Source organism: Neovison vison, chromosome 2, assembly GCF_020171115.1.
Source record: "Neovison vison isolate M4711 chromosome 2, ASM_NN_V1, whole genome shotgun sequence".
NCBI lineage: Eukaryota > Metazoa > Chordata > Mammalia > Carnivora > Mustelidae > Neogale > Neogale vison.
This window is the reverse complement of record NC_058092.1, coordinates 31,658,633-31,668,291: the sequence shown is the minus strand read 5'-3', so window position 1 is coordinate 31,668,291 and position 9,659 is coordinate 31,658,633. Positions and strand designations below refer to the sequence as shown.

General features: G+C 51.8%; 1 protein-coding gene across 1 annotated transcript; it reads left to right on the top strand.

The window, feature by feature from the left end:
• The first annotated feature begins 7,145 nt into the window (after positions 1 to 7,145).
• On the top strand, positions 7,146 to 8,494 carry CITED4 (Cbp/p300 interacting transactivator with Glu/Asp rich carboxy-terminal domain 4). The gene has a single exon (XM_044236375.1). It carries the CDS (start codon positions 7,396 to 7,398, stop codon positions 7,948 to 7,950), a length of 555 nt encoding a protein of 184 aa, XP_044092310.1. The 5' UTR covers positions 7,146 to 7,395; the 3' UTR covers positions 7,951 to 8,494.
• The last annotated feature ends 1,165 nt before the right edge of the window (positions 8,495 to 9,659 follow it).

Genomic DNA, 9,659 nt, shown 5'->3' with positions numbered 1-9,659 from the left:
TTGTTGAATGAATGAATGCATGAATGAACGAACGAATGAGTCTGTTGCTAAGGCCACCCAGTTTGCCTCAGATTCATTCTGTCCTTCCCACTGGCAGGAGATAAAGTTCTAATAGGAGGATCAGCACCTTCTTGCTCAAAACCCTTCCATGGCCCCTCCCTACCCAAAGGGTTGCTGACCACCCCTTGCTTGAGTAAACAAGTGCAGTGTAAAAAAGACCCAGGTTCAGGTCCTGCCCTTGCCCTTGCTAGCTATCCAACATTACCCAAATTGAATCACCTCTCTCTTTCTCAATTACTTTCTGCAAAATGGGTGAAATATCTCCTGCCTTTTTTCCTTCTTGGGTTGCTGAGAGAAGATGTAGAACACTCTTCACGAATGATTTTCATTGTTAGGAACACTGGCTCTCAAGGACCTTCAGTGTCCAAGTCTGATTGCCCTCTCCAGACACAAATGACCATGATTCTGGCCCCACCCAGCTACCTGGTACTCCTGAACTTCATGCTGCACATGTATGCCTTCATGCTGCACATGTATGCCTTCATGCTTTCATTCCAAATCTGTGTTCTTTCTCCAGAAGGGTCTTTCTCTAGAAGCCTCATTTCCCTGCCATCTTCATCTATCCAGATCCTGCCCATCTGGGAAGGCTCACTCCTTCATGACGTCTCCACTACCCGCCCTCCACCCACACATCCCCAGGACACAGTGCAACTTTGACCTCTGCGTTTTGCTAGGAATGTCTCCCTCCCTGCAGTCCAAGCTCCTTCCCTGGATCCAGATGGCTAATCCCAACCTCACACCACATTCTGGTACAAACTAGGCCCCGTGCCAGGCAATAGGGCTTTGGAGAGGAAAGAGACCCCATCTCTACCCTAAACATGACCACCATCCAGTGGCATCTGAGGTACCAAAAAGTCCTTGATAACTGATTTGCAGACCAGGAGAGCACAACGTTGTTTAGTTGTTTTGTGCAGTCTTGCACTAAAGTCAGATACACCTGGCTTTGAACCTTAGGTTGCATGGGACAGAAACCTAACTACAATGGCTTAACTGATTTTTTTTTCCAAATAGTAAGAAGGCCAAAGTAGGTCTCCCAGAACTGGCTACAGAGGTTCCATGGTACCTGGAGATTCCTCTCTACCATCTTAAGCATGTGCCATCATTTTTCTTCTCTGTACCAGTTTTTTCACCCATAAAATGGGAATAGTATCTTCCTTATAGGGTTGTTGTAATTATTAAGTGAACTAATATATATAAAGACCAATATCTAGCACATATTAAGCACTCCATGTTAGCTATTAACTCATCCTCCTCCGCTCCCTCCCCCTCCTCCTCTGTCCTCATGCTGAAAAAAATGTCTACTGTCTCTCTAGGCATCACATCCTCATCCCTGGAAGGAAGGGAAGAAGGCAAAGAACATAAAGTGAGTGATGGCTGAATCTATTTTTCTTTAATTGAAGTGAAATTCATATAACATAAAATTAAACATTTTATTTATTTTTAATTTTTTTTTTTTAATTTGTGAGAAAGAGAGAGAGAGTGTGTGTGCAACAGGGAGAGGAGCAAAGGGAAAGGGACAAGCAGACTCTGCGCTGAACACAGAACCCAAGTCAGGCCTTGATCTTCTGTCCTGACTCTGAGATCATGACCCGAACCAAAAATCAAGAGTCTGACGCTCAACCTACTGAGCCACCCGGGTGGCGCAAAATAAACTATTTTATTTTTTATTATTTAAAAAAAATTTTTTAAAAGATTTTATTTATTTATTTTAGAGAGCGAGAGATGGGGGGAGGGGCAGAGGGAGGAACAAACTCCTCGCCTAGTAAGGAGCCCAACACAGAACTTGATCCTAGGACTCTGGGATCATGACCTGAGCCAAAAGCAGACACTTAACCGACGGAGCCACCCAGGCGTCCCTAAAATGAACTATTTTAATGTGAACAATTCAGTGGCATTTAGCGTAGTCACCATGTTGTGTAATCACTATCTAATTGTGAAACATTTTTATCACCCCAGAAGGAATCATTAAGCAGTTGCTCCTATTCTCCCTTCTTCCCAGGCCCTGGCAACCCCTAACCTTGGTCTTGTGTTTGTAGATTGACCTCTTCCGCGCAATTCCATCTGTTTGAAAGAGCTTTCCAGGAAGCCCCACCCAATCCCTTCCGCTCACATCTCATTGGCTAGGAATGCGTCTGTATTGGGGCGGGGCTTATTGCTGCCTTCACCAAAGCCAGTCTGCTGCCATTCTACTTACTGATACTTACTGAGCACCTGCCAACACATTTTCTTGATTCTCACACCCATGAATTCTTTTCCCATTTCAATTTTTTCCAAAATAAGAATTGTCTTATATTGATAATATCTCATTTTTAATAAGTTTTATTTATTTATTTATTTGACAGACAGAGATCACAAGGAGGCAGAGAGAGAGAGGAGGAAGCAGGCTCCCCGCCAAGTAGAGAGCCGGATGTGGGGCTTGATCCCAGGACCCTGGGATTATGACCTGAGCCTAAGGCAGAGGCTTTAACCCATTGAGCCACCCAGGTGCCCCGATAATATCTCATTTTTAGTGAAGTATAATATGTGTCAGGCACTGCTCTAGGTGGTAGGGATAAATCAGGCACTGCTCTAGGTGGTAGGGATAAATCAGGCACTGCTCTAGGTGGTAGGGATAAATCAATAAATAAAACAATGTTCCCTGCTGTGCAGCGCTGACACTCAAGTGGTAGGAAGACAAACAATTAAACATGATAAGTGAATGAATTATTGAATGTGTTAAAAGATGATGAATGCGGGACGCCTGGGTGTCTCAACAGGTTAGGCGTCTGCCTCCAGCTCAGGTCATGATCCCAGACTCTTGGGATCGAATCCCTCATGGGGCTCCTTGCTCAGTGGGAAGCCTACTTCTCCCTCTGCTGCCACTCTCTCCCTCTGATAAACAAATACATAAAATCTTAAAAAAAAAAAAAAGATGATGAATGCTTAGAAAAAATAAAAAGTAGAGCAAAGTAAGGCCCGTTTGGGGATGAACCAGGGACAGGTTGCTATATTCATGTATTATCTACTTCTGTGTAACAAAATTGTCCCCCAAACCGAGTAGCTTTAAACAACAAACATTTATCATCTCAGTTTCTCTGGTTCAGGAAGCCAGTAATGGCGTAGCTAGGTCCTTCTGGCTCCAGCTGTCTGGTGAGGTTGCAAACAAGATGTCCGCTGGGGCTGCCGACATCTAAAACCTTGGCTGCCACTGGAGGGTCGGCTTTGGAGGGAGATCGCACATACTGCTGTTGGCATAAGGTCTCAACTCCTCACAGGTTGCTGGCAAGAAGGCTCAGTTTTCAGCCATGTGGGTCTCTCCCTAGGGCTGCTTGACGTCCTGGGGGCATGTCAACTAACTTCCCCAGAGCAAGTGATTCAAGAGAGAGAGCAAGAAGAAACCTGCAGTATCTTTGGGGATCGAATCTTGGAAATGACACTGTCAACTCTGCTATATTCTCTTTGTCAGAAGTGAGTCACTGTGTCCAGCCCACATTCAAGGAGAGGGAAATTTAAGGAGGTGTATCAAAAAATTGGGGATGTTTGGGAAAGCCACGACAATGAACTAGCTTTCTTACATCCAACTCTGGCTCCATGACACACACCTTGTGAGCTCAGTCAACCTCCTGAGTTATTTCTGGGCCTCAGTTTCCTTCTTGGTCAAAAAGGGCAATAACTTCTACTCTGCCTAATTTATGCCCTTGACAACTGTTTCAGTCCTCTCTATGGGCCAAGCACCGTTCTGATGCCTCAGAAATACTGTGTAGACCAAGAGAATCAAGGGTTCTGGTCTCAGGGAGCCGACCTGCTAGTGCAGAGACCTTCTTTCCAAGGAAGCCAAGTCGTGGTAACCGCTAAGAAGCAAAGCAGAACTGAGGGGATAGAGAGGGACAGGGAGTGACAAGGGAAGGTGTCTGCGAGGGGCTAACTTTGAGATGGAGATCTGAACACAGGGAAGGACTGACTCAGGGAAAAGCATGCCAGGGAGAAGGAACAGCAAGAGCCCTGAGAAATGAATGTGCCAGAGCAGTGCAAGGTAGAGCAAGAAAGTAGTTCACGTACATACTGGGAGCAAACGAGGTCTGCCCAGAGCCGGGCTTCTGTGGCCCAAGTTGCATCAGGCGACTTATCTGCCAAAGTCCTTAGGAGGCCCAACAAGGCCCTTACTGGCCCCACGTGATCCTCCCCACCCCCACCCGCCTCCTCCCTCTCTGACCTCCTCCAGCCCAGAGCTCCCTCTGCTGCAGCCACATACCTTCCTAGCCCAAGGCTTTACCCTAACTTAGGGGCCCAGAACCACCTGCAGTTTCTGATTCAGAAACTGATTTCCAGGCTGGGGCAGGTCCTTAGTGGCAGTACCGCTCTGGTCCCTTGCGCCAGGATTTTAGAAACACACTCCATTTGTCTCCTCTGGTGGGATGGCTCTTGCCCCAGATCCCACATGGCTACAGCCCTCCCCTCCTTCAAGTCTTTGCCCAGATCTCAGTCTCAGTACAGCCAACCCCGGCCGTCCTGTGCAATCCTAGAAGCTGCTCCCCACCATACCCCCAATCTCTTCCCAACCCTATTTTTCTTTTTCCCCCCACTTTCTAACATGCAGATAATTATTTTACTTAGCTGATTCTTTACTATACGTCCTCAAGGAAGAACAGGGATTCTTAACCCAAACCCCATGAACCCCTGAGGATCCCAAGTGTCCCCCAGAGATTGGCTAGCCTGCTGCATTTATGTGCTATAATTTGTGACCATGATGCCTGTAGCTTTTGTTAGGTTCTTGAGGAATTGCTTGATCCCCAAAGCTTCAAAACCACGAGTAGATTAATGTCTGGCATGGAGTAGATGTCCAATAAATATTTGTTGACTAAAGGAAAGAACTTTCTAAACATTATTCTCATTCATACACTTTTTTCTTTCTTTTTAAGGAAAACTGTTTCATGGCACAATGGGTCCCAAAGGTTGGTGTCCTTAGACCAACCCTGTCAGAATGACAGGATCGTTTTTTAAAAACACAAATTCTCATGATTCAAAAATACCCTCACGGAGCCTGAGTCAGGAGATTTGCGTGGGGTCAGGGATTTAGTATTTTTCAAAGGCCCGCCCACCTTCCCCCCCTTGGACGCACACCTCTAGATGAGTCTCAGATGCAGCCAGGCTTAGGAATTTCCATGTGAAGCTTTAATCAGGGAGAGTTTCAGGAGAATCAATTCTACTGTGCAGCTTTTACACTTTGCATAAAATATGATCCCCTCCGTGGTCACTTGTGACCTTGCCACAAGCTCGCAGGGTGACCAGGCGGGGCTTACAATCTCCCTTTCACTGAGCAGGAAACTGAGGCCCTGGAGAATCAAGGGACAACACCCTCTCCCAACACCCAGGGGTCACAGTCCCTGCCAGTGGTGGAGACACGATTAGAACTCGGGCTTCTGAGGTTCTTTCCTCTGTACCAACTGGATAAACCCAAGTTCCAGGAAGTCCCAAGGACACTACCAGGGGAGAGAAGCCAGAGAAGGGAGGGGCAGTGGCAAACAAGTGGAGAGCAAGGTTCGGGTGGCTGTCTCCTAGCCACCTGGAGAGACTCCAGCCGCTTTAAGGACACACACATCCCCACTTTAGTTCTGATTGTGCAGGGCCCCCAGAAGGCCACTTTTCCTTTGTGTGCCTTGGTCTCCTTATCTGCAGAATGGGGCTGCTAATCCATGCCCCGCCCCCCTATGACGTTTGTGGAATGTGAGACACTCTAAACATCCAATTCAGTTTTACTGTTATCAAGGGAAGGTGCAACATCCCAACTCCGATCTTGAAGGACAAAAGTAAGTCCCCCTTTTCATTCATTTGAGGTATATTTTTGAGCACCTACTATGTGCCAGGCACCATGATTTGGTTCGCTGAATGTTGGTGTGTTGGTGAGGTTAGTGCGGCCTGGAGCTGATGGCTAAGAAAGAATTCTTGAGACATTTAGGGTGCAAAATGGTCATTTTATTAAAGCTTGGGGACATCACCTGTGGGCAGAAAGGGCTGCTGCCTCTTCTGCCTGCTGCTCTCCGCTGCTTCCAGATTGTGAGGGCCAGTGACTGTACACCTTGGGGCTGGGAGAACTAAAAATAAGGGAAGTTCCAAAGGGCTTTCCTATGCTAAAGAAGATGCACAGGATCCTGGAGGAATATTACAATCTACCTTATCTCAAGTGTTTGTCAATGGGCAGCAGGTTAGAAGGAGATTTCATTTTATCTACATTTCCTTCTGCCTTTGTTTCCCACATCAGCTGGACATGTCTTACTTCATTAAACCTTCACAAGAACCCAATAGGATCAGTGCGGCTTTTGCCCCCATTTTACAGATAAAGAAACTGAAGCTCGGGTGAGTTCCAGTTTGTTTGATCATTTTTTCATTCACCAAAACTTTACTAAAAGCCTATTCTGGGTCAGCCTCTGAGCCAAGTGCTGAGGACCTGAAGATGAACAAGTCCTTCAGGAGACATGCCCATAAATTACTATAATAACAACTCAGTACATGCTTCCACTGACAAGTGAGTGGAAGCCACTGGAGGAGCACCTGGCTCCCCTGGGATTGTGGGGACAAGCAGCTGGCTTTTCGTGGGACCTTGTGAGGTGGGTGCCTGCGCCTCTACACATGGGTGCCTGTGCCCTGTGTAGAGGTTACAGTCACAAAGCCTACGTTCCAGTCTCGCTTCTCTTAAAGCTTTGGTGTGTATTTCCAGGAAACCCCTTCCACCACCAAGCTTCGGGTTCCATCTGGAAAATTAAGAGGTTGACCTTGAGATCCTGCAGCTCTGGGGACCTAAACCTCGGGCCCCCCCTAAACCACCTTCCGGTCTGTTCGAGCTTGGTCCCAGCCAGTCCCAGGGCTGAGTCTGGGACAGTCAGCCCAAACCCCTTGAAAAGTGCCAAAAATACCCAAGCAGCTCTCTTAGCCCGCAGCACCGCCTGGGGTCCAAAGGGCGGAGCTCCGGGAGAGGCGGGGCCGAAACCCAGAGGAGCGGCATGGCCCGCCCAGGAGTGTCCCATCCAGCCAATGAGCGCCCGGGGGCGGGGAATTCCCGCCTCTGCCATAAGAAGGTGCTGTAGCCGGGGGCGCGGCGCGGAGGTCGGAGTACCGAGCGCTGGCGTGCGCTGTCCTAGCTGCCGGGAGCTGCAACCCCGAGGCGCGCGGGAGCTCTGAGTTCGGGGTGCCCTGGGTTGAGCAGTACCACGAGTAGGGCTCCGTTTTCCCTTTGCCTGACTGAGCTGTGGGGAGGGCACGGGACCCGGATCCCTCGCAGCGGGAAGGAGCTGGCCCGGACCCGGGGACGCCCGCGCTGACCATCCGGCCGCCGCCCCCGCAGGCATCCGGCCCGTCGTCATGGCCGACCACCTGATGCTCGCCGAGGGCTACCGCCTGGTGCAGAGGCCGCCGCCCGCCGCGCCCTCCCACGGCCCCCACGCGCTCCGGACGCTGCAGCCGTACGCGGGCCCGGGCCTGGACAGCGGCTTGCGGCCGCGAGGGACTCCGATGGGGCCGCCGCCGCCGCCCCCACCCGGAGCCCTGGCGTACGGGGCCTTCGGGCCGCCGCCCGCCTTCCAGCCCTTTCCGGCCGTGCCACCGCCGGCCGGCGGCGGCGCGCACTTGCAGCCGGTGGCGACGCTGTACCCGGGCCGCGCGGCCGCGCCCCCCGGCGTCCCGGGAGGGCCCCCGTGCCTGCAGCCGGCGCCCGGCGCCCCGGCCCCACCGCCGCCCGCTCACGCCCTGGGCTGCATGGACGCCGAACTCATCGACGAGGAGGCGCTGACGTCGCTGGAGCTCGAGCTCGGGCTGCACCGCGTGCGCGAGCTCCCCGAGCTCTTCCTGGGCCAGAGCGAGTTCGACTGCTTCTCGGACTTGGGGTCGGCGCCACCCGCCGGCTCGGTGAGCTGCTGAGTGCGGCCGGGCGCCTGCCTGGCGTACCCGAGAGGAGAAGGGGGTCTGACAGCCCGCCGGAGTCCGCCCCAAGCGCCCGGGCCCCGCGCGCACCCTCCGTGAGGGTGGAGGCAGCGGGTTGGCGCTCCGAGCCCGACGCCGGCTTGGGACGCCTGGCCTCAGTCCAGGCTCGGCCTCCTGCAGGATGACAGTTCAGCTCCACCTCTCTGACCCGGAGCCTCAGCGGTAAAGTGAAGGGTACTGGACCCCCTTTCCGACTCCCGGTTCTTGGACTCTCTGTCCTCTCGGATTCTCCCCTACCCTGCCCCCCAATCTGAGCCATTGCAGGCTGCTGCCTGATCCCCCTTCTCTCCTTGTGCAACCCGCTGCGGTCACTGGGCCCCTGGAACCGCCCATCCACGAGGCCTCCACCCCGCCGCCTGGGCCCCCAGGTCGCTGGGCCCCCGCCTTGGGGAGGGGAAACTTGTACAGCCCTAATCCCTGTACAGCGGAGCAAGGCCCCATCTGGCCTCCAAAAACCAAAATAAAACTGGGTCACTTTACAGTCTTGTGTTCTCATTTCTTTACCACTCCAACAACCCTGCTCTGTATTTGGCTTCTCGAATCCCCAGGCCATTGGGGGACCCTGGGTGGGATGGAAGCCACAGCCCCTGGCAGTGCCCAGGAGAGGAAACTGGCAGTTTCTTTCTAAAGATATCATGAGTTGTGCAACTGTTACATCATAATCTGGAAGGCATAGGCTGCCTGGCAGTGCAGTGAAGCCCAAAAGCACCTAGGTTGACTTCTCAGCTCCTGGGAGGGGTGGGAGAGCTTGTGGTGCTGCCCTCACCTGTTTGCTCCGGGCAGCCTGGAGGCCAGAGGGAAGCTGGGTGGTACCTGAGGATTCAGACACTTCTGGCTTCGAATCCTGGCTCTCCTCCCTGGCCAAGACACTGTCCATTCAGGCTTCTGAGGCTATTTCCTCAAGAGCTGTGGTCCCCATCTCAGGTGTTACAAGGACCAAATGCCATGTGAAGCTTTTAGCAATCTAGGGCCAGACACCTAAGTAGCCTCAGTGAATGGTAATGATGCTTAGCCACAGACTGGCGCTGGCTTTATTCTAGGCCTTGTGCCGACCTGGTCAGCGCCCTGCTGGAGTCACATTCCAGGTGGAAGGGGAGGACCTGGAAGTCAGCTCACCTTGGTACAAGAAAGAGTGCCAAGGACTAGAAAACTGGATGGCCAGGTACACAAACCGAAAGGAAGGAGTGGTTTCAACTGCTTGGAGGTGTGTCCATTCAGGCTTCCTGGAGGCAGCGACATTTGATGTGAACAGAGCCTTGAAGGATGAGTCCACGCTTAGGATTTGGAGAAGATGGCATATAAGTGAAGAACCCGTTCAAAGGCAGAAATCATATGACTACAGGGTGTGCATAAGGCCTCTCTAGAAAGGTCTAAGGGCTTTGCAGCAACTTTGTAAAGTAGGCACAGTCCCCGTTTGCAGAGGAGAGTACTGGCAGGATTTGTCCTCGCCCCGTTCATCAGTGTGAGCTCCCAGCCCACTCCACTGTTGACTCTCTGGAAAGATCCCTAGGTGTTTCAGGGATCGTTTCAGGGGGGGTGGGAGTCCAGGAGAGAAGTTCTGAAGGCAGAGAGGAGACCAGGTCAGAGATGCTGAGGACCAGCTGGGACAGGGCAGCGGCGTGGAGAGGAAAATGAATTCCAGACAC

Bases quoted from the DNA above. Each gene is read 5' to 3' on its own strand.
- CITED4 (XM_044236375.1), top strand. From the start codon at position 7,396: ATGGCCGACCACCTGATGCTCGCCGAGGGCTACCGCCTGGTGCAGAGG.